The sequence below is a fragment of the Apostichopus japonicus genome, chromosome 3, assembly GCF_037975245.1.
Source record: "Apostichopus japonicus isolate 1M-3 chromosome 3, ASM3797524v1, whole genome shotgun sequence".
Classification (NCBI taxonomy): domain Eukaryota; kingdom Metazoa; phylum Echinodermata; class Holothuroidea; order Aspidochirotida; family Stichopodidae; genus Apostichopus; species Apostichopus japonicus.
The window spans coordinates 27,275,177-27,295,710 of record NC_092563.1 but is presented as its reverse complement, the minus strand read 5'-3'; the positions used below and the strand labels follow the sequence as shown (position 1 = coordinate 27,295,710).

Below are 20,534 nucleotides of genomic sequence, written 5' to 3'. Positions count from 1 at the left end.
TTTGAAAGTTTGTTTGAACATTTTGGAAAGCTAAATATAGAGGTTAAAGCTCTGAAGAAATGGATAAAATGTGCATAATCATTACTATGACAAGAGCACCAATGGTGCAGTAGTTGATACTTTAACAGAATCATTGCACACTACAGCATGTCCTTTTTACAGAAAAAAAATTCAATATCAATGAATGAAGCTATCGTTGAAACTTTTATGAAACTTATTACCATGCAAGTTCAATGAATAAGTACAGCCTTTTTTTACACAATCTATAAAATGTGAAATAGAAAATTCTTGAAATAAATGTGAGATAGCAAACATGTGAAAAATCCACCTTACCTGGTTTAACAGTTAGGCAAGTCTTGTGACAGGTCTCAAATGTTCTTTGACCTCTACCATTTGAAAGGCTGCATTCAAATAGAGGAGTGGCAAACCCAGTATCACACTTATTAGCTACTGGGGCTGAATATGAAGCAAGTGCAAAACAAACAAAAAGAGATAATATTTTTTTCAAGAACACCTTTGTTGGAAACTGCTAGAATATTTATAATAACATAATAAGTTGAATAAAATATGTGGTAGTGAACGATAACGTACTTGTTTCTAACATGAGTGCCATTGAGTAGTGTGTTGGTGCTTGGACCTTTAATCTTGTAGTTATCTTTATTTTTTATTAGCAAGTTGACATTTATATGAAAGAATTTTTCATACCTCAGACAATTGTAAGGGTTGAGGAAAATTGCATGAGAGCCCAACTACTCTACAGGTCTCTTTCTGATAAGTTGGGGTTGTCATGGAAGACATGTGAGTGTTTATTGCATATATTGCTCCTCTAGTATGTAACATGAGCAAAGACGTAAAGCTTATTATATATTGTAACGAGCTAGTTGGTTTGTTTTTATTGTTACTACTGAACAGGTAAACACAGAAACCTTCTCCAAAGTGGAGAGTGTCAACAACAAAGATAGAGTTGTACTGCAAAAGGTAGAAAGACTGCACATTAGAACTGTACAAAGCTAATAGGTTCTAGTAAATATCAAGATATGTACAGGGGCGTATCTAGGAATTTCTTACCCGGAGGGCGCGAATTACTATCTAAGCGGAGCGCCACTATTGGTTGGCGCGCAGCGTACCCAAAAAGTCTGGTTTTGATACCCCCCAGATCACTGGAAATGGCTTTTCCCGGGCTTGAATTGACCAACCAGATGTACACTTTTGCATGAGAACCAAGAATTCCCCAGTAGTTTTTTTTTTTTCCATCCATAACCTTTTTGAAGATTGTCATCAGTCACACATCATGTTCGACCTGATCGCATCTCCTGTAGATCATTGCTTTTTGTAGGTGAATCGTCGCGGCTACAATACAAGTTCATTACACACTGAAGGCTTCGATTCTCTATCTGCCTTCAGTTTAGGGAAGATCTTGGGATTTTCATTTCTAGTTATCGCTAGATATCCATACAGTGCAGTGCCCTTGGAATTTCTTCGTTTTCGGGGCCTGATTTTGGGAAATTGCAAAGTCGGAAGTGGTCACATTCCATGTAGGTCAGTGCACGACCTCTAGACGTCACTAATATACCAGATCACTTGTTATCGATGAAGTGGTGTGTTGCCGGATTTTGTGAAGGCCTTGGTACTACGGGCGAATTAAGTTTCATAACTCATCGGGAAGCGATTAGAGCGATTAGAAGCGAGTATAGTATATACAGCCTAGTGCATACAGCTATTTTCCCGTATCTATTTGCTGTCCTGCCCAGAGAACGCCCGCGGCAAGGCTTTACATTGATACTCTAATCATGTGCTGCTCATGAAAAAATAGAACACAAACTAAACAAGTTCTAAAAACAAACGCACAAACGCTTAACTACAACAAGGGACGTTGCTAAGACCTGATGATTAAGGGGGGGGGGGGTGTGTGTATTGGCTGAAAATCCACCAAGATGGGTTTTGAAGCCAGAAAGTTCCGACTGCTGCCTTGTATACCCCTCCCCTAACCCCCCCCCCCCCCCGCTACTCGTCAACGATACGGTCAGTGTCATGACAATTCCAATTTTAGGTCATTCACAATCACAGGAATATATGAATATGCCTAGATAAATTAGAGTGCGACAGTCGGGAATTCCGACTGTCGAACTCCAATTTTCCAACTATCGTTAGTTTTACCAAGTTTGTGGGTGAGACATCCCCACCCCCCCCCCCTCTAGCGACGTCCCTGACTGCAACATTTGTTAATATCTCACCACTTTTCTTTCCACAGCTCTGAAAGCCCTACATTTCACGTCTACTAGTGATAACATTGACAATAAGAGAAACGTTTTCATAGATTTACTTTACTTTAATATAGGAATTAACTAACCTGCACATTGAAAAGCATTACTCAACACCTCTCACCCAGGTGAGGATTATTTGGGGGAGGGGGAAGGGAGGAGGGGGCAGGGGAGGAGGCAAGGGAGGGAGCGGGATGTCATAAGCTCATACTGTTTAAGATGTACATTTCTTATCAATGTATTAAGCATATGGTAACATTACAAGTGATTGTGATACCAAGCATCCAGCATTCATTATCAGTCAAATTACACATGCAGCAACTGCAGGTAAGTGATACCATGACACTATACTGTTCATGCCACCAGTTGCTTATTATGTCAACTTAATAAATAAACTATTCATCACACTATTTCAATATGCAAATGACCTGGGCGGATTTCACCAAATCTGTTTGTCTTTTCACCTTGGTCTTTGTTTTCTTCAAATTCGTTTCATGAAATTGATAGGTTAATTATAGAACGTGCAATACCCATGAAACCACTGTGGGTAATATCAATTTAAAATAAGGGCATCATATCCCATCCCCCAACCCCACCTTCGTCAAATTGCTTACCCCACAGGCACAAATGTTGCTGTCTGGAATATTGGGTATAAGTGTCCATTCGACTGAAACAACCAGTTTGGTTATCGCATGGGTAATCATGGATTCCATCATTAACAGCCATACGGGTCTGGATATTCCTGAAATTTAATCAAAACAGGGGAGTCCTAGGAACATTCACAAGTCATTCAAATGCTCTGAGATCATTTCTGATGTTTTTCCTTGGTTATGACTCCTGCTTCAAGGTGTCATAGCTGGGTATTACAGGGTATTAGTACACAAAGGCATTGTCCCCGAAACTATGAGTATGTAATATTGAATTCAATGGGGTTTACTTATTTCTAGAAGTTAATGCTCTTTCTCATATGCTATAGCTATGATGGATGGCTTTTTGTCAACTAAGAAAGAGAGGTGCCTTGTACTTACTGCGTTGGTCAGGAGAGAAAACCCATATGTTACTGTGTTCATGCTACTAATAGAGCAGGAGCCCAAAGGGTTTGATTAGCTAGGAAGGTAACCAAATGCCTCGTACATCACAATGTTCACAGTGCATTCCTGTATACGGAACCAGACGACTGGCAAACTTGGTGTGGTGGGTGTGGCTGGGAGGGCAATTTTAAATTCACCTATAAAAGCTACCCTAGATCAGCTTTCATTGGTAACCCCATAAAAGTAAGTACAATGTGTCAGGTGTGGCCCCTGGAGGAACACATGGTCATCGTCAGTGATTATTGGTGGTGGGGTAGCTTCGCCAGTCATCAAATAATTGACCCCTTCATGGATGGCCTAGGTCAGCTCATGGGGTAACCACTTGAAACCTACTGGAGATGTTGGGTCAACGAACAGGGGTACCCCACCAGTGGAAATTACTGGAAATGGCTCTCCTTAAATCTAAAGTCCTACCTATCATTTTCCAGTATAGTTTTCAATTGGTTACACCATAAGCTGACCTAGGTTAATAAAGGGGGGGGGGCGGACTCTGGCAGTGGTGGCCCATCAATATAAATTACTGGAAATGCCCATCCCTTACATATGAAGTGGTACCTATCATTTTCCAGTAGGTTTCAGTTTGACCTCTGGTGACCTCACATGGCGTACTTTGACTTCCACTAAACACAATAGAAATCTACTCAATATGTGTTACCCACATGTAAAGTATGAGTTTAAGCCAAGCTCAAATATCGAGATATTGTGTTTACAAGGAAGTGTCACATCCACACACATCCACACAACATCACCATCGCATAGGAATCCAAAAGAGGTCTGTTTCTGGATATAATACCCCAGAGAACTATAGCAATTGAAATACAATGACTCAGACTTTTATTGTTTTGTTTTTTATTTTAAACCAAAAATATAGTATAAATGTAAAAATACACATGGCAAGGTAGAAATAGTATAAATATATAGTAAGAGAAACAAAAATGTGATAACGAGCTTGAAATAAACTTGATTGAAAGTGTACTGTAAAATGAGTATACGATCTCAGTTGCCTACAGCACTACACCCTTCAGAAGACTTGATTTTAACGACGACGACGACGACGACGACGATAAAGACAATGACAACAAGACGCCAAGGACGACTATAATGACAGTGATAATGATAACGATCATGAAAATGATAACGTTACTGACAATGATAATGATGATAATAATCACAATAACAATGACGACGACGACGACGACGACAAAACATACAAAGGCTATACAGTAAGTTACCCATTGGTGTACCTGATACCCTCAACCCCCCCCCCCCTCCTCCCCACATCACCATTCACTTTTCTTAATGGATGTATTCAGGTTATCATGGTTCACTATATCATTCAACAAATGCTGCAACGTGCCTCGACCACATGAAACACTGAATGCGCCAAACCACTGTACTTCAGCAGTTGTCGGCAACTTTTTTCCATCGTCGAGGCATTTTATGTAGTATACTTTGCATTGAATTAGTAAAATGTAGTAAAATAAGCAAATAGTTAGGAAGCAGTAAAATATATTTCGTTGTATTTCAGAAAGTTACAAACAAATTAGAAAATCAACAACTGTTCATAACTTTATGCATTGAATTTCATATGCTAAAATAATTAAGATGAATGGAAAACACTTTTTAGGGCTCACATGTACTAGAGCCTAAATCCCCATTTGAAGACATGTTTCGACCATGACGTCAGCCTTTCATCATTTCTTTCACTGAGAAAGCTATTGCCTCAAATACGTTGAATTTCAATAATGCTCTGTTTGCGACTAGCAATTGTCATGAGTGTAAGAACGATGGTATAGATGAAATTCCCACAACCTTTCCATTTTGATGTTTTGTTCAAAGCCCAAACCCGCACTCAATGGTTTGTCTACGTTTCACTGCAAAAACCACCAACACCCCACAGGTTTGCACTAAAGATGCTCTCGGTTAAGTAAGACTGCCACGCACAAGGTTACTGAATGTGCACCACCCACACCCATCATAGCAAAGGTAAAAACACATGAATGAATGATGTGTTAGCTAAGAGCTAATTGACCATTTATAAATACTTACATACGTACCAAGAAAATTTCAGATTTCAGTACCTGCCAGATCGCTGGAAATGGCACTTGCCAGGCTGGATAGCAGCTATCTGGTTGCGTGATTTCGGGAGAAAATTATATTAATTCGTCACTCAGGAAATCTGCAATAAAGTTCACGATTTTTTCTTTTATTAGTGATTCCAATTGACTTGAACATTAGAACTAGTGCAAGTTGACAAATGATGCGGCGAACTGGAAACCCATCTGGTTCCCATTTTTCCTTATGTTTCAGGATAGAATACCCCTCATTTGTTCGAACCCATGACAACTAACAATCTGTGAATAAATTCACTTCGAAATGGGCACATTTTATTGCACCAAATCGGTCAAGGAATGACCCCAGGGCCTCAGATATAGGCCTATAGGAACGATGTCCCAAAATGTCCCCGGACCAGGGGCGTCAATCCAGGGGGGGGGGGACACGTTCCCCCCACATTGGGGAAATTATATAGGGAGCATATTCCGTGGCAGCGCATCCCATGTTACCTTGTTGAGTGATACCGGAGTTTACTCCACAGTGAGAACACTGGGTACACGCTGGGACGTCGCTATAGGGGGGGGGGGTGTCTCACCCCAAACTTGGTAAAACTGACGAGAGTTGTAAAATTGGAGTGCGACAGTCGGAATTTCCGACTGTCGTACTCTAGTTTATCTAAGCCTATGCAATCATTCCTGTGATTGTGCATGACCTAAAAATTGAATAATTTCGGTCAAAATTGACCTTTAATCTGTCATTCTTACCACGTTTTCCTTGCCACTTAGAAAAATTGTATCTCGCGATTCTTATACTCCACTGTACAAAACTTCGAATGATTTTGAATATTCCAAAAAAAAATGCCTTATAGAACTACCGTCATAGGCGTAGGAGCCAAATTTGATTTAGGAGGGGGAGGGGGGGGGGTGGTGGTTGTAACGACTTGCCCGAAAAATATAACCAAAATTTTTCGCGCTCTACGCGCGCGTTCCACATGTTAATGTGCATATCATGTAGACATGCATCGGCTTTTACATCGCATGCAGATAACATACAATCCCTTTCCGTCTTATTACCATATTGGTTAGAAATATTAGGGAAGTCGTTACAATATTAATGGTAATAATAATATCAATTTAACCACTGAAAAACACATTGCAAATTATCTTTCTTTCAGTAGGTGCCCGAAAAGTTATCAGCATTTTGCCCGAATTTTCACAAAAATATTTGGTTGGGGAGGGGGTGGGGGATAATAAGTTTGTGAAATGAGTGCCAGTGGGTACAAATGTATCGAAAAAAAGTTCGGAACCAAAGGACAGTCGCGAAAGATTGGGTATCTGACTGACTCTGACCTTATCGTTGACGAGTATCGCGAGGTTGGTGGGGGGGGGGGGGCGGGAGTACAGAGCAGCGGTCGGAATTTTCTGGCTTCAAAACCCAACCAGTTGGATTTTCAGCCACTACACCCACCCCCAATCATCAGGTCTTAGCTACGTCCCTGGGTACACGGTGGTTACATTGTACGCTCCGACCAGAGTTCACCCGATTACCAGATGCAAATCCACCTAGCAACCGAGGTAACTTGCGTGAGGACCCCAACGAACAACCACTGATTTATATTAATGCCTTCATCACTTTAGCCACGACTCACATGGGACCTATTCTAAGTCTGACGATACATGCGCATGTGTGAGGTCCTGAAAGCGTAATAAGAGTGGTTCGTCTTGCCATCCTTGTTTCAAATTTCATAGAAATGTATTCTCGTAGACCTAGCAAAACATTTAAACTGACACAGTCCCGTTGGTAGTGTGTCACGGGTGGTATTAAAAGTCATTTGTGGTGTAACATGCTGGCGTATGACGACTTTTGGCCAAATTTGCGCTAAGCTTAATATACGAACTCGGATCTGGGCTGTGCCTAGTTAGTTATTTAAATTATTAATAATGGCGTATGAGGAAATGCACCATTTGTGGTATGACTCCCAGGACGGCAAGTCGAGAAACTCACATGCAGTCGCGGCGGATAGCTTCCTTCGCCTTCACCAAACATAGCCCATACCGCTGGATTCATCGACTAGAATATTTCTCTATATACCCTTCAACCGACGACGAGTGGAACTGGCCTCGAAATAAAGGAAGACTAAGCTTAAGATTGTTGGAGAGCTCAGGGAACCAACTCACGAGATGTGGGTGAAATTCTCCATTCAGCAACATCGACGCCAACTTGTTCTGTGTGTCTATGTCCATAGGTGTACGGGACCATTTCGGTTGGGGGGGGGGGCAGAAACATTTTTGCCCAAAATTTCCCATGACACTATCTAAGCGGAGCGCCACCATCAGTTGGCGCGTAGCACTTCTGAGGCCTTGCAAGTTGCATCTAAACATTCTTTATTTTATAATCTCACGTTTAGAAATTTACACTTCCCCAAAAAATTTGGTAAATTAGAAGAAGAAAAGATGGTAACATCACTTTGACGGGGAAAACAAGGACAGTTTATTTTTAACTCCAATTTAGTTACGGTATTTATTATTTTAGCACAGTACTCAGCTACCCCCAGAAAAACATACATTGTTAAACGACACGTAGGGGGGGAAATGTCGCTGTGTCGGGTGAGACTGCAATTTGTCTCACAAAAAAGTATAAAAGATAACAAAGAATATGATAAACCTGTACTTTTAGGCTTGTATAGGCACCCCCCCCCCCCACCATCCATGAAAAAGAAAATGTTTCTTATATACACTCATGTCGGGGATGTCAGTAGTGGTAACGATGGTTTAGGACAATCTATTGTTAAGGGATTATATTAATATTAATATTGTTATTAATATTTTTATGAATTTTTTTATGAATTTTTTATGAATTTTTTTATGAATTTTTTTATGAATTTTTTTATGAATTTTTTTATGAATTTTTTTTATGAATTTTGATATATGATTTTGATATATGATTTTGATATGTTTTATTGTTATCATTATGTTTTAGTAAAATAAATTGTATGATGTCATATGACAGAACGCCCTCTATTAACAAAGTTTTAGGCTTAAGTGCGCCCTCCTTTTCCAAAGTTTTGAGAGAGAAACATGACACGTTGGCAACAAGTTCTGACATGATTGGCATTTAACAGCGGGGGGTGTGTTAATGATTGAAAAGGTATCTTAATGAGGAGCTTAAGTAGAGTGCTCTTATGTAAGATGATAAGAACGATGGCGAAGCGGAAGTAAAGAAAGCTTTAGAAATGATTGCGACGGATTATTGTAAAAAACCAATAATCACTTTGAAGATGGGATGAGGGTATTTTTTTTCACTATATGGGTTTATTTGTGTCATAAGGAGACAGATGGACGTAGCTTCATTATGAAAGCAATGATTAAGGGCGGATAAGGGTACCCACGTGTTTAACCTTATGTTTTTGATGGAAAAGGCTTACAGGCGTTTCATTGTTCTAAGATTAAAAACAGAGATATTGGTGTGTTGTAAAACCCTTTATAAGATCACTCTGCATCGAAGCATCTCACTGTTCACATCGTTCCTCAGCCAATCTCAACTCTTTGGACTTTTTTTTTTGCTGTTCAACTATCTGAAAAGTTCGGACTTAGAATATTTTTGCTGCTTCCAACCTCTCAAAAGTTTGGACTTAGAATATTTTTGCTGTTCAACTACCTGAAAAGTTCGGACTTAGAATATTTTTGCTGCTTCAAACCTCTCAAAAGTTTGGACTTAGAATATATTTGCTGTTCAACTATCTGAAAGTTCGGACTTAGAATATTTTTGCTGCTTCAAACTTCTCAAAAGTTTGGACTTAGAACATTTTTGCTGTTTCAACTATCTTAAAGTTTGGACTTAGTCATTTTTACGGATTCTTGATTTGGACGACATTCATATCATGGCTTCCTCAATCGAAACTTCGACACTATGTACCGATGACTCTGTGCGTCAAGGCTTGAAGAGACTGCGCCGTCAAAACGCAGTGCCTTTGGACTTGAACATTATTAAAATGGCCAAATTGGGAAAAGATGTAACGCCACCAACACCTCAAGACGAGGAAACCCGTCTACAATGGCCGAGCCCTACTAAGCGGTCGTCGCAGTCACCTCCACCAACGGTATCGCCATTGACAGAGGGTTACGACGAAGCGGGTTGCAAACCAACGCATGTGAGTAAACCTGCTCTGTTTCATCTCGAAGGCAATACGCATGTACAGTTACATACATTTCGTGGCAAGGCTTACGTTACCATAAGACAATTTTATAGCAAGGATGGATGTGATGCGTTACTACCGGGAAAATCAGGGCTTACTTTATCCGTCAAACAGTGGGGTGAACTAAAAATTTTAATGACGCGTATCAGTAATGCGTTGAAGGAAGTTGAAAAGAACCCTTTGCCTTCACGTTCAGTATATGAAAAACATCATTTACAACCTGAGAATGAAACTAACACGCTTGAAAAACCTTTCAAAATGATAGGCTTATCTCGTTGGATGGGGAAGACATTTATCAGTCTACGTGAACACACACGATACAGTAAGTTTGGAAAATGTTATCCGACAAAGAAAGGTATAAATATAACGGGGGAGCAGTGGATGTGGTTGGAGAGTATTGTGCCTGACATTGACGAAAAGCTCGCAGCGATGATTGCTGATTGTAACAGGATTTAGTATTCACATGTTGTTCGTACTATGTTTCAGGATGAAACTGAAGTGATCTGGGTATTGGATTCGGATGAGGAGGCAGAACTGGAGACCCCGATCGGCAATGTACGACAACCGGATGTAGAGGCACCCAAAGTGTCTAGGCACATCAAGAGGCGAAACCCCAGATGTCAACCAAAGAGGCTGTTTGAAAAAGGCATCGTCGTAGATGAGGTCCAGACAACGACAACCGAACACGAAAAGACGTTGCAACGTTTAGCAAAGAATGTGATTTGCCAAGAGCTTTGGCATACCATAAAACAAAAATGCAATGATTTGTGTTACGGTTGTAGTGTGGACCATCCGAGTCAGATTGAGCACGACTGGTGTCTCATGGCCACGGACGATGAACGCCTCGCAATGTTCCTGGATGATTCCGTAAGAAACTTGGACATTGAACATATTTTTAAGACCAAATATCTGGTGGAATGTCGTGCATTGAAGATAAATATGCCACCAGAGGAATTGTGGATAAGTTATTATTGTGTGCATTGGGTATTACGTGAAAATGTTGATTTGTTAAGAAGAATAATGTTAAGAATAAGTAATAATGATTAAAAATGTGTAACGTAAACAATACATAATTAAGATGTTAGGTAAAATAAATGTAAATGATTGTGTTGTAGTAAAAGCTAAGCAAATATTATCTTAAGCATTTTTTTTGTTTTTTAATTTTTAATCTCAATTACAGTCTATATGCGACAGTTACACATTTGTTCGTTTGTCGTTTTTTGGCTTACAAGTCTCCGTAATTTTATTTCTATTTGTCAGGAATATTAAGCTACACCATCCCATCCCTCCCTCACATGTTACCCGTTCCCCCATTATTTCCCCTTCCCCTCCCCCCCCTTACAAATGATATAGTACCAACACCTTGTTTAGCCATTTAGGATAATGATATCGAGTTTATCATTCACTGTCCGCTCCTCTCATAACAAAGAACCTTGTCCCTCCCCCCACCATGGATGCAAACCACGAGGACTACTTGCACAAGATTTATTACGACCCCCGACACCCTGCGAGTTATGGAGGGGTTAACAAACTTTACTCAGAAGTCAAAAAGGAAGGGGTGCATCAGCTTACCCGAAAGGCAATTCTTGACTGGATGAAAAAACAAAATACGTATACGCTACATAAAAGCTCAAGGAGACTTTTCCCTAGAAACAGAGTTTTGGTTAGTGCAATGGATCACCAATGGGAGATGGATTTGGTTGATTTAAGTTCTCTTTCGCGGTACAATCGGGGGTTTAAATTTTTGTTAACGTGCATCGATGTCTTATCGAAGCACGCATGGGTAGTACCGATCAAAAATAAATCTGGTCCTATCGTATTGAACGCTATAAAAACCATGTTTTCCTCGGGCAGAATGCCATTACAAATTCATACTGACAGAGGTGGGGAATTTTTAAATAAAAACGTTCAAAGATTTTTAAAAGATAAAAACATTCATTATTTCACGACCAACAATGAAACTAAAGCTTCTGTCGTGGAAAGGTTCAACCGCACTTTGAAATCGAGGATGTGGAAAGACTTTACCTATCGCAATTCTCTGAAATACATCGACGTTTTACCCAAACTCGTAAAAGGTTACAATCGTGCGTATCACAGATCCATTAAAATGCGACCCATAGACGTTTCAAAGGAAAATGAAGGACGGGTGTGCAGGGGCGGATCCAGGATTTTGAGAAAGGGGGGGCCGACATCCCGATGGTAGCACTTTAGTGATCTGCGTCCTGGGGGAGGGGTCTAGGGGTTTGGTTAATTGTGAGTGCTTAGATGCAAAATGGTGAAACATTTCGCCAAAAACTAGAAAAACCAGAAACGTTGCAGGCAAGCTTTTTTGTGCACATATATTTTCTCGATAGACACATATTTAACAACGCTCAACCAAGGGCGGCGGAAGCACTTTTAATCTGGGGGGGCACCGACATCAAAGGGCACTTTGCAGAAATTCGATTGGACTGATGAAGCCTGATATTTAGTACCCTTTATAACTCTTATTGTATTATCTTATTTGTGTATACACATCACTCCATCAACGCCCCCCCCCCCACCCTCAAGGAAAAAATGCATACTAGCACTGCAATATCCAATGTGCAAATTGGGAAACAAGGAACAAGTTTTCTTTGAAGACAGAATGAGGTGAAATCATGCTAGTTGCTAATGTAGGAATCTTCCGAAGTAGAGTTTATTTCTTGTTAATATCTTAACAATTTTTTTCTATTCGAAATAGCTTTGAGTTTGACCCACAGAAATTCATTAAAAGTCAGGGACGTAGCCAGGATTTGCAAAGTTGTAAAGGCACGACTATCTGAGCGGAGCGCCACCATCGGTTGGCGCGGAGCGTACAAGGAAATTTTTGGTTTTACAATGCCCTCAGATGGCCGGAAACGGCCCTTCCCGAGTATTCATTCTGGTTCCCTGGCCTCTTGCTAACTTGAGACACCTCCATTTTTATGTAGAAAAAGGGCACATATTTAACCTGAGGAAAAGTCGGGGGGGGGGGGGGGCACGTGCCCCCTGTGCCCCCGGTTCCGCCGCCCTTGCGCTCAACAGTGCATGTAGAGCACTACAATGGATACACTATGATTGTGTCGATTCGTTTTTTTCTTTTGCGCGAAAATTATGACACCAGATTCACCCAAGAAAAAACATAAAACAAAATATATTCAATGTGATAATTATGATATACTTAGCCAATACGGAGGTTTTCCACAACGCCCGACGCGCTGTAATGTTCCCCCCCCCCCCCCAACCCCCACTTCGCCCGCGTGATTATTTTTCCCAGGAAAGTTGTGGGCAAGGGCTTACCAAACTCTGCTATTTCGGATAATGTGTCAGTGAAAAATACTTTCTGGCTCTTGTTTCCCGCTGTTAGCATCACTAAGGGATCGGCAGCAGCCGATTACCATTGGGAGAGCACCCGTTACCTATTTTCTGAACCTTAACCTTAACTTTGAACACATTTTGCAAATTCCTGAGGACCTGATTTGCCCACAGCCTTCATAGAAATTAAAATAACAGCGTGATAACAACTTGCAAGTATAAGCAATTCCTCGAAACGTACTAGGAAGAACAGGAAATGGATCACTGTAGAGGATTTACAAAGCTCATCCTTCGAGGGTGGCAAGTAGCATATTCATCCACAATCTCTTCATAATCCAAAGGTATGTCCCTATGTACAAAGAGCATCATCAACGCATTTAAACGATCCTCCGTCATCGTGCTGCGGTACCTATTTTTAATATGGCGAAGAGATGAGTTACTACGCTCTACACTGGCACTTGTGACGGGGGTGATTAATAACAACATCATCATGGTATGGACGTTTGGAAACAGTGACGGACTGCATTCGCCCAGACTGGCCTTTAGTGTTGAAGGTTTGTCGACTCTGCTGCTCCTGAAAAGACGAAATGTTGATCTCATGATAGGTAGGCTATGCATGTACTTCAATTATTATCTGATGGTTGTTGCGACAGAGCAGCAGGAGCTCCGCACTGCTTCGCACCGAACTCAGAAGTTGCGCAGCTACTCCAGCTCTTATACCATGCGCCGGTGCACCTGATTGAAATACACAGACAATAGCAGCCAGCAGCGTCGCCCTTTGTACGTCTTTTCGTCCCTCGAATCCTCGCTTCGCCGGTGACGTACGGAGACAGGCATTTTTTTTTAGCAGTAGGCACTATCCCTAAATAACCTATTGTATGTGGGTTTCTACGCAGAAGTTGGCAGATTTACCTGTTTGCTGTGTTAAATACTTTGTGTAGCTTAGCCTAGTATTTACGGGTTCCGGAAGCCAACTGAAGCTGGTCGAGAAAGCCCGATGTCACGTGTGATCTTGGATGAACAACGCGATCACTGGACTCCTTTTACATGTTCAGACTCCAGCACGTGCGCCCATGCCCTTATCCAATTTGAAATGAATATTTACCAGAATCGTTTCCACACTGCAAGCTCCTGTAATGCACTGCTTGGAGAAGGAAGGTCGGTCTTATAAAATTCCAGTAACTTCTGCTGACACTCGTCATCCAGTTTCTCCAGATTGGTAGGGATTAGAAGCAATCCTTGAAGTGCATGGGCAGACATACCTTGGAAACGGTCGCGTAATTGCTGTACTAAGCCGTCAACAAAGGGCACATAGAGAGTTCGACGGTAGTAGGTTATAGGATTTTTGCCTTTCATATTATTCCTCTTTGTCTGTTTACCGCATCTACGGGGTATGCTAAGCTTTACCTTTGCCACCTTTGCCATTGCTAGCATCTTGGTGTATACTTTTCCGAAAGACTGCTTTGATTGTCGAATGCTCATCAACTGATCTCTCACGATACTAATATGTTTATACGCATCGACCACATCCATTGAATTGCCTTGGAGAGACTGACTAATTGATTTTGTGAAACCAAAGAGATATGAGGCCGTTTGAAATGCAGCGATGAAGGTAGGGCTTTTTATCTGATGGAGTAAGCCATTGGCCTCAGTTTTTGACTTGGCATCCCATGTCCTGCCACCTTGGTTCGTGGAAATGGTTTCCAGACACAGAAGAAGTGGTTGGTATAAATCTTCGAAATCACTGAATGCGGTATGTCGCTCCACCCACCTAGTCTCACACATGGGTTTGATTTTCTTCTTTGCCGCTTGAAATTGAGGATTATCAGGGGCGGGTTGCATCTCGTCGTTCTCCTCACTCTCTTCACCACATTCGCTTATTTCATCATCAATGGAGCTATCATTTTCTGAATCACTACTATCAACCTCACTTTCAGGCCCACTATCTTCAGGGCTAGCAGTCTTCTCGCTCACATTGACAATGCTCTCTTCAAATGTTCGCTGTCGTTTCGGGGAATATTTAAAGAATATACCAACGGACTTCAGTGCACATACCATGTTATGAATTTCTGGGACTTTACAGGCATGAGACAGAGCCAAATTAAGCTCATGGCTGGCGCAATGATAATATGTCGCTCTTGGGGAGACTTTTTGAAAATGTTTCGCACATCCATTGTGACACCCCGCCATGTTTGCTGCACCATCGTATGTTTGTGCCCTGCACAATGTTGGGTCCAATCCGACATGCTGCAATGATTGTAAGATCCGATCACAAATTACTTTGCCCGTGCAGCTTTCACACTCTATGAAGTCTATTAATTTTTCAACAGGCTCTCCGTTTTTCAAGAAGCGGACAACAAGGCCGATTTGTTCCCAGTTCGAAATATCTGTTACTTCATCTGCGGAGATACCATAAAACCCGCTGCCATCTTTTATCTGTTCTACCAATGTCTTTTGAATATACTTCTTGATATAAAGGAGTAATTCGTTCTGAGATGTTTTTGACATATATGTTGCATTACGAGCACATGCTTCCTTATGTATTTGCAGGTCTGTGTCACCAGCATCGATACGTAGATCAATTAGAGCCTTGAAATTGCCCTTATTGTGGGTCCCCTCCATAGTATCGTCATCTCTGTGGCCTCTCAATGAGATCCATTGTCGTCCACATAACTCAATGCATTTGATAACAGAAATAATAAACGATCTGTTGCGTTTCACCAGCTTTGCTTGCTGAGCTGATAGTCGATTTTCAATCATCATTGATGGATTGTTCATTCTCTCAATAAATCCATCCATAAGAGCCTTCGAGTTTTGATGGTAATGGAGACCACAGTGCTTGATTAAATCTGATCTGGCGTCTTTCCAATTCTGATACGGACTTGTGATAAGTTTTCTGGCCCTCGTCCCACGACTAGATGATATGGGGAAGAGAACGCAGCTTAAACAATACAGTCCATCGTCAGCTTTTGAGTAGCATAAAAAATCATGTGACTCAAACCATTCCCTACAGCAATAGCGTTGTTTTACACCTCCTTTCTCACCTTTGTCGTTATATTTTCTAGGAGGAAACTTGAAGGCCTTTTCTGGCTCCCGGTGATCTATGAGCCAGAGTTTGTTTTCATCAGTAATAGAGCTGCATATAACACGAATAACATCACTAATGTCTGTAACCAGTGCATGTGTGTTAATTCCTGTACTGTCCGGTGTGACTCCTGTACTGGTGACGGATGTGGCTTGCACATTGTGTTCTACTTGCTTGATAGGTCCCATCTGTGATGTTCCCTCGTTTTGCGGAGCAGAGGCTGCATTATCCTCAACGAATGTGCGTTGCTTCTTGGTTGGTGGTGTAGAAAAGTATCTGGATAATTTTGATTGATGACTGCCTTTTGAATGACATTTTGTTGAAAGCTGCTCTTTCGGAGGTTGCTCGGGGTTAGGACTCGATGATATCACCAATGGTACTACATGATTTGGTGTAAATATTGTATCTGGTGTAATATCCATTACTCCATCACATGACCACATGACAACTATCTCAGTACTTGGCAATGGAAACTTATCTTGAACATACTGCCTAAGGGGGTGTATTCTTGCATGAAGAAGAGATCTGTGAGAGTAATTGCTAACTGTTGGGTAGACAGATACAATATCCGTTTGCAGAATTGTGCTTAGTGCAAAAATATGTAACATCGAACTCCACCGCTTTGGTATTGCAGTTTTTTCCGCTTCATTTTGGATTGCGTCAACCAATGTTGTGGTACTAAGCAGTTTACTTGAATCTGGCCCTAACAGGCATTGCCACAGTACATTAACTGGATCATTGATTGATTGGGCTACATTAACTATATGTGGATGATTTGCGTAACTACGCACATTGTTGACTAACTCTGCAGCAGTAGAAACCCGCAACTCTGTAGCCAAACGTTCGTCACCTGTTAATAAATATAATAAATATTAATAATTATAATAAGTAAATGAATAAATAATTTATTTATCGTATTTTATTCATTCGTGAAAATTTGTTGTTGTTGTTGTTGATAAAAAGCTTAGTGTATGCAAAATTCACAGTTCCCAAAAGCCAACTCTTCTAGCTTCCTAAGTCTATGGGTGTGACGTGGATCAAACAAGCCAAAGATTGGCATGATTTGGATATATAGACCTACACTGCTTACGTTCGTAGGTGCAAATGTAGGTCTAAATATGTGCATAGGCACATCAGTACTTTTCAAACAGTGTTCAGGTTGCAACGAGACAGGCATGTACTGCAAATACTACATGGCACCGTCATATAACGTCGCCATCAGACAGATGTTTAGTGAAACTATCAGCCTTTTAGCCACTTTCAAGAATGCTAAGAGAGGGGTAGTATGTGTCCATCAGCACTGTAGGGCAGCCATTCCGAACATAACCAATTAGTCTGCTTTCCATAATTAATTGCTTCCCACTACAATGAAATCAACAACAAAACTTTGCAGTGTATACAGCTCTTAGACTAACTCAAAAATTGCAAAATTATTAACATGTAATGTAATGTATATAAGCATATTCTTCATAATACATGACAATCTAAAACACCTTAATGTTTCATTTTACAGTATAAAAACAATTCACAAACATCTAGGTTTTTCTAGTAAAAAAAATAATACATACTATGTATTTTGTCTACATACATATGACATGACATTTTTCTCAGTATTTATTTCACATTTCCCCTTCAATTTGGGCTTAACAACTCTTTTAACCCCACCTTATTTTGGATCCTGGAGCCATTGAACACAATTTACATAGAACAATTAACATGAAAATATTGTGCACTTTTGTCATTTTTCTTACCATTAAGTAAAATGGAAATACTGTTGTACAAACAGTTTCCATTTCCAGAAGCAGTTAACGCCCTCCATTCACCGACCGTATGACAGATGTTACCAACATCGCAAGGTATCAGTGCTGTTGACAGATCATCGATTTTCACCATTTTGGTAGGCCCCTACTGCTGTTAAAAATTGTACACAAACATGGAAACAATTTTGAGCTTGAGGGCAGGTCATGAGGGAATAGCTATTTTCAGGAAAAGAAGTCAATTAATGAGTTACTAGACACAAATTAAAAACAAGACCATAAAAAGTATAGCCTGTATTCCATCCTGGGGAGAATGAGTACGCTTTAACCTACAGTTTATAGGACTTGTAAGACTCTTTTCAAATAGGCGGTATATATAAACCTTGTCCCCATATATGACATTAGATGACGGCGTGCCGTTATGCATGTAGGTTATATCTATATCTCTAACAAATGTAAACAATAAAAAATCCAATATTGTTTTAGCCTATCCTACAGTAGCCTATCCTGTTTTGATAATATGAATATGTTTACAGTAGGCCTAATTGCTCAGCCTCTGTAATCCGCAATATTGATTGAAGTTTGTGTTTCACGCGTCTATGAGTATGACATTATAAACTACAGAGATAGTGCTTTAATATCCCACAAAGTTGCAAACTTTTGAAAAATAATTGTAGGAAATTAATAACATTGACAGACTGACAGTGATTTCACCTAGCCTGTATCAAGACATACACAGCTAGCGGAGGGCGAAGTTTTAGTTGAGACACTCTACCCTAATAGCTCATTTTGTAGTAGATTAGTACCTAAAATAGCTGAAATGTCACCCAATCCTTGGCAGTGGTGGCGCCATCCGCATCACGACGAGGGGCCATGGGTCCCCCATGGGGGTCCAAGTGTGCTGATTTGGTTCGGAATGAATCACAGGGCGGGAAGGGGGGGGGTCAAAGGTGAGTCGTGTGCCCTTTGGAAGCAAAACAGTGCTATGCTGTTTCTAGCATGAACAATCGGGAACTTTCAAACTGAAATTTTTGCTCAGCTTCCCGTCTTTTTTTGCTTTGTGACAGGGGTCTTCAGCTCCAGACATGAGGTCCCCAGACCCCTGGTTGGCGCAATGACCTTGGGGAATTTTCACCATAGGCCTAGGCTATTTTTTATTTGTATCCGATTAGATAGAACAAACACCTCTGTTTGGGCACACAGTGACGTCACGCCAAATCGGTGAATACTATTTCCCAGAATGTCTAGTTATGACCTAACCACACATCAATATCAATCCCATTAGTTTTCTTGTGGATAGTACAACCCTAACTTTATTACCCAACTTGGTGAATAGTCTAAGACTTAGTTTCAGGTTTGACTTCTCTATTTTGATTTCGCGAAATTGGGCCTCACACTAATTCAATATGATCGCGTTGTCAGCGAAACAGCTTTTTATTCGTAAGTACCAAGTACGCCTATTGTAATCCTAGCTCTAGCCAGTATTCAATCTATCAATATGCCTTATAATAGTTATAGATCAAGACCCGATTTTTTCGAAATGATTTATTTACCTTTCAGCCTCAGTAAGCTCGTTCAAAAACGATGTGTGGCTCGGTCAGTAGAGGCTTCCACAGGTCAAATTTTTCTTTCCCGAAATGGAGTCACAAATGCACACGCGTGAATCATGATGACCTCACGGTGTTTCACTGTTTACAGAAAGAAGTGGAAACACTCATCCGCGCTAACCAAAGATCCTATAACGCTATAGGCGCTTTGGGGTCTGTAGTGCTAACTGTGCATTGATTTTCCCTGACAGTAATAGTCAGCACTATAGTACTGAGCCGTATGTAATTAATACGTGATGTCGCGTAGACCTGATAATTGTCTTAGTTTCAAATTTGGAATAAAAACGATCGCGTTTCAGGGAAGAGCAGCTGGATATATTAGGCTTTTCTTCCACCAAGTTATGCCTATTAGGAATTTGAAGTACTCCCACATAAAAAACGCAACTGATTTCCAAAAAGGGGGGGCCGGGGCCGGGTCGGCCCCCCCCTGGATCCGCCCCTGGGTGTGGCAGACGTTATATCCTTCAATAGCACGGAAACCGAATGACAATTTTAAATTTAACTTAGAGGAAAGAGTTAGAATTGCAAAATCAAAACTCAAATTTGAAAAGGGTTATTTACCTAATTGGAGTGAAGAAGTATTCACGGTAGTGAAGCGGAAACCCAAACCTATACCCGTATACAAACTCCAGGACTGGGATGGTGAGGCCATTGAGGGTAACTTTTATGAACATGAACTACAAAGTGTTCACGTCGATGAGAGCGCCCTATTTAGAGTCGAAAAAGTTTTGAAGAAGCGAAAGCGAGGAGGCCGCACTGAATATCTCGTTAAATGGCAGGGATATCCAGCAAAATTTAACAGTTGGGTGAAGGACGTGGACAAGATATGATGGCATCGCACTTTTACGTGACGTTGCCTAGCAACAGTTCATACGAATATTTTCCACGTAACACGCTTTCTAGTTTCACGACGCAGTTGGCAGAGCCTATTGTATTATCAGGGAATTGGGAAGTAGCGCTTTGTGAAATTCAGTATCCTTTCAATTGGCACAATGTGACATATAAAAATTGTAGCATGCTCCTCAACGAGAGAGAGATTTGTTTACCCGAGGGATATTATGACACCATACAGGAAGTCATAGATGCCTTTCACGACGAATTAACCCCAGCGGAGACAGCCAACGTGAAACTACATCTCAACAAACATTCTTTCAAAACCGCGGTGAGA

At 40.9% G+C, this 20,534-nt stretch overlaps 2 protein-coding genes across 2 annotated transcripts; one reads left to right on the top strand and one right to left on the bottom strand.

Moving 5' to 3' along the window:
- Positions 1-8,717: 8,717 nt before the first annotated feature.
- Positions 8,718-10,782, top strand: LOC139958603 (uncharacterized). The gene is made up of 2 exons (XM_071955788.1): positions 8,718-9,557; positions 10,089-10,782. The coding sequence occupies exons 1-2, from the start codon at positions 9,288-9,290 to the stop codon at positions 10,647-10,649; spliced, it is 831 nt and encodes a 276-aa protein (XP_071811889.1). The 5' UTR covers positions 8,718-9,287; the 3' UTR covers positions 10,650-10,782.
- Positions 10,783-13,178: 2,396 nt separating this feature from the next.
- On the bottom strand, positions 13,179-16,424 carry LOC139965744 (52 kDa repressor of the inhibitor of the protein kinase-like). The gene is made up of 2 exons (XM_071968416.1): positions 14,023-16,424; positions 13,179-13,491 (listed from the first exon to the last, which is right to left on the bottom strand). Exons 1-2 carry the CDS (start codon positions 16,422-16,424, stop codon positions 13,179-13,181), a joined length of 2,715 nt encoding a protein of 904 aa, XP_071824517.1.
- Between the last annotated feature and the right edge of the window lie 4,110 nt (positions 16,425-20,534).

What these genes read in the sequence shown, in the direction of transcription:
- LOC139958603 (XM_071955788.1), top strand. Translation starts at nt 9,288, where the DNA reads ATGGCTTCCTCAATCGAAACTTCGACACTATGTACCGATGACTCTGTG. An exon ending in CGGGTTGCAAACCAACGCAT is followed by an intron (nt 9,558 to 10,088) that starts GTGAGTAAACCT and finishes ACTATGTTTCAG; the next exon opens with GATGAAACTGAAGTGATCTG.
- LOC139965744 (XM_071968416.1), bottom strand. Translation starts at nt 16,424, where the DNA reads ATGGATATTACACCAGATACAATATTTACACCAAATCATGTAGTACCA. An exon ending in GCAGTGTGGAAACGATTCTG is followed by an intron (nt 13,492 to 14,022) that starts GTAAATATTCAT and finishes TCGTCTTTTCAG; the next exon opens with GAGCAGCAGAGTCGACAAAC.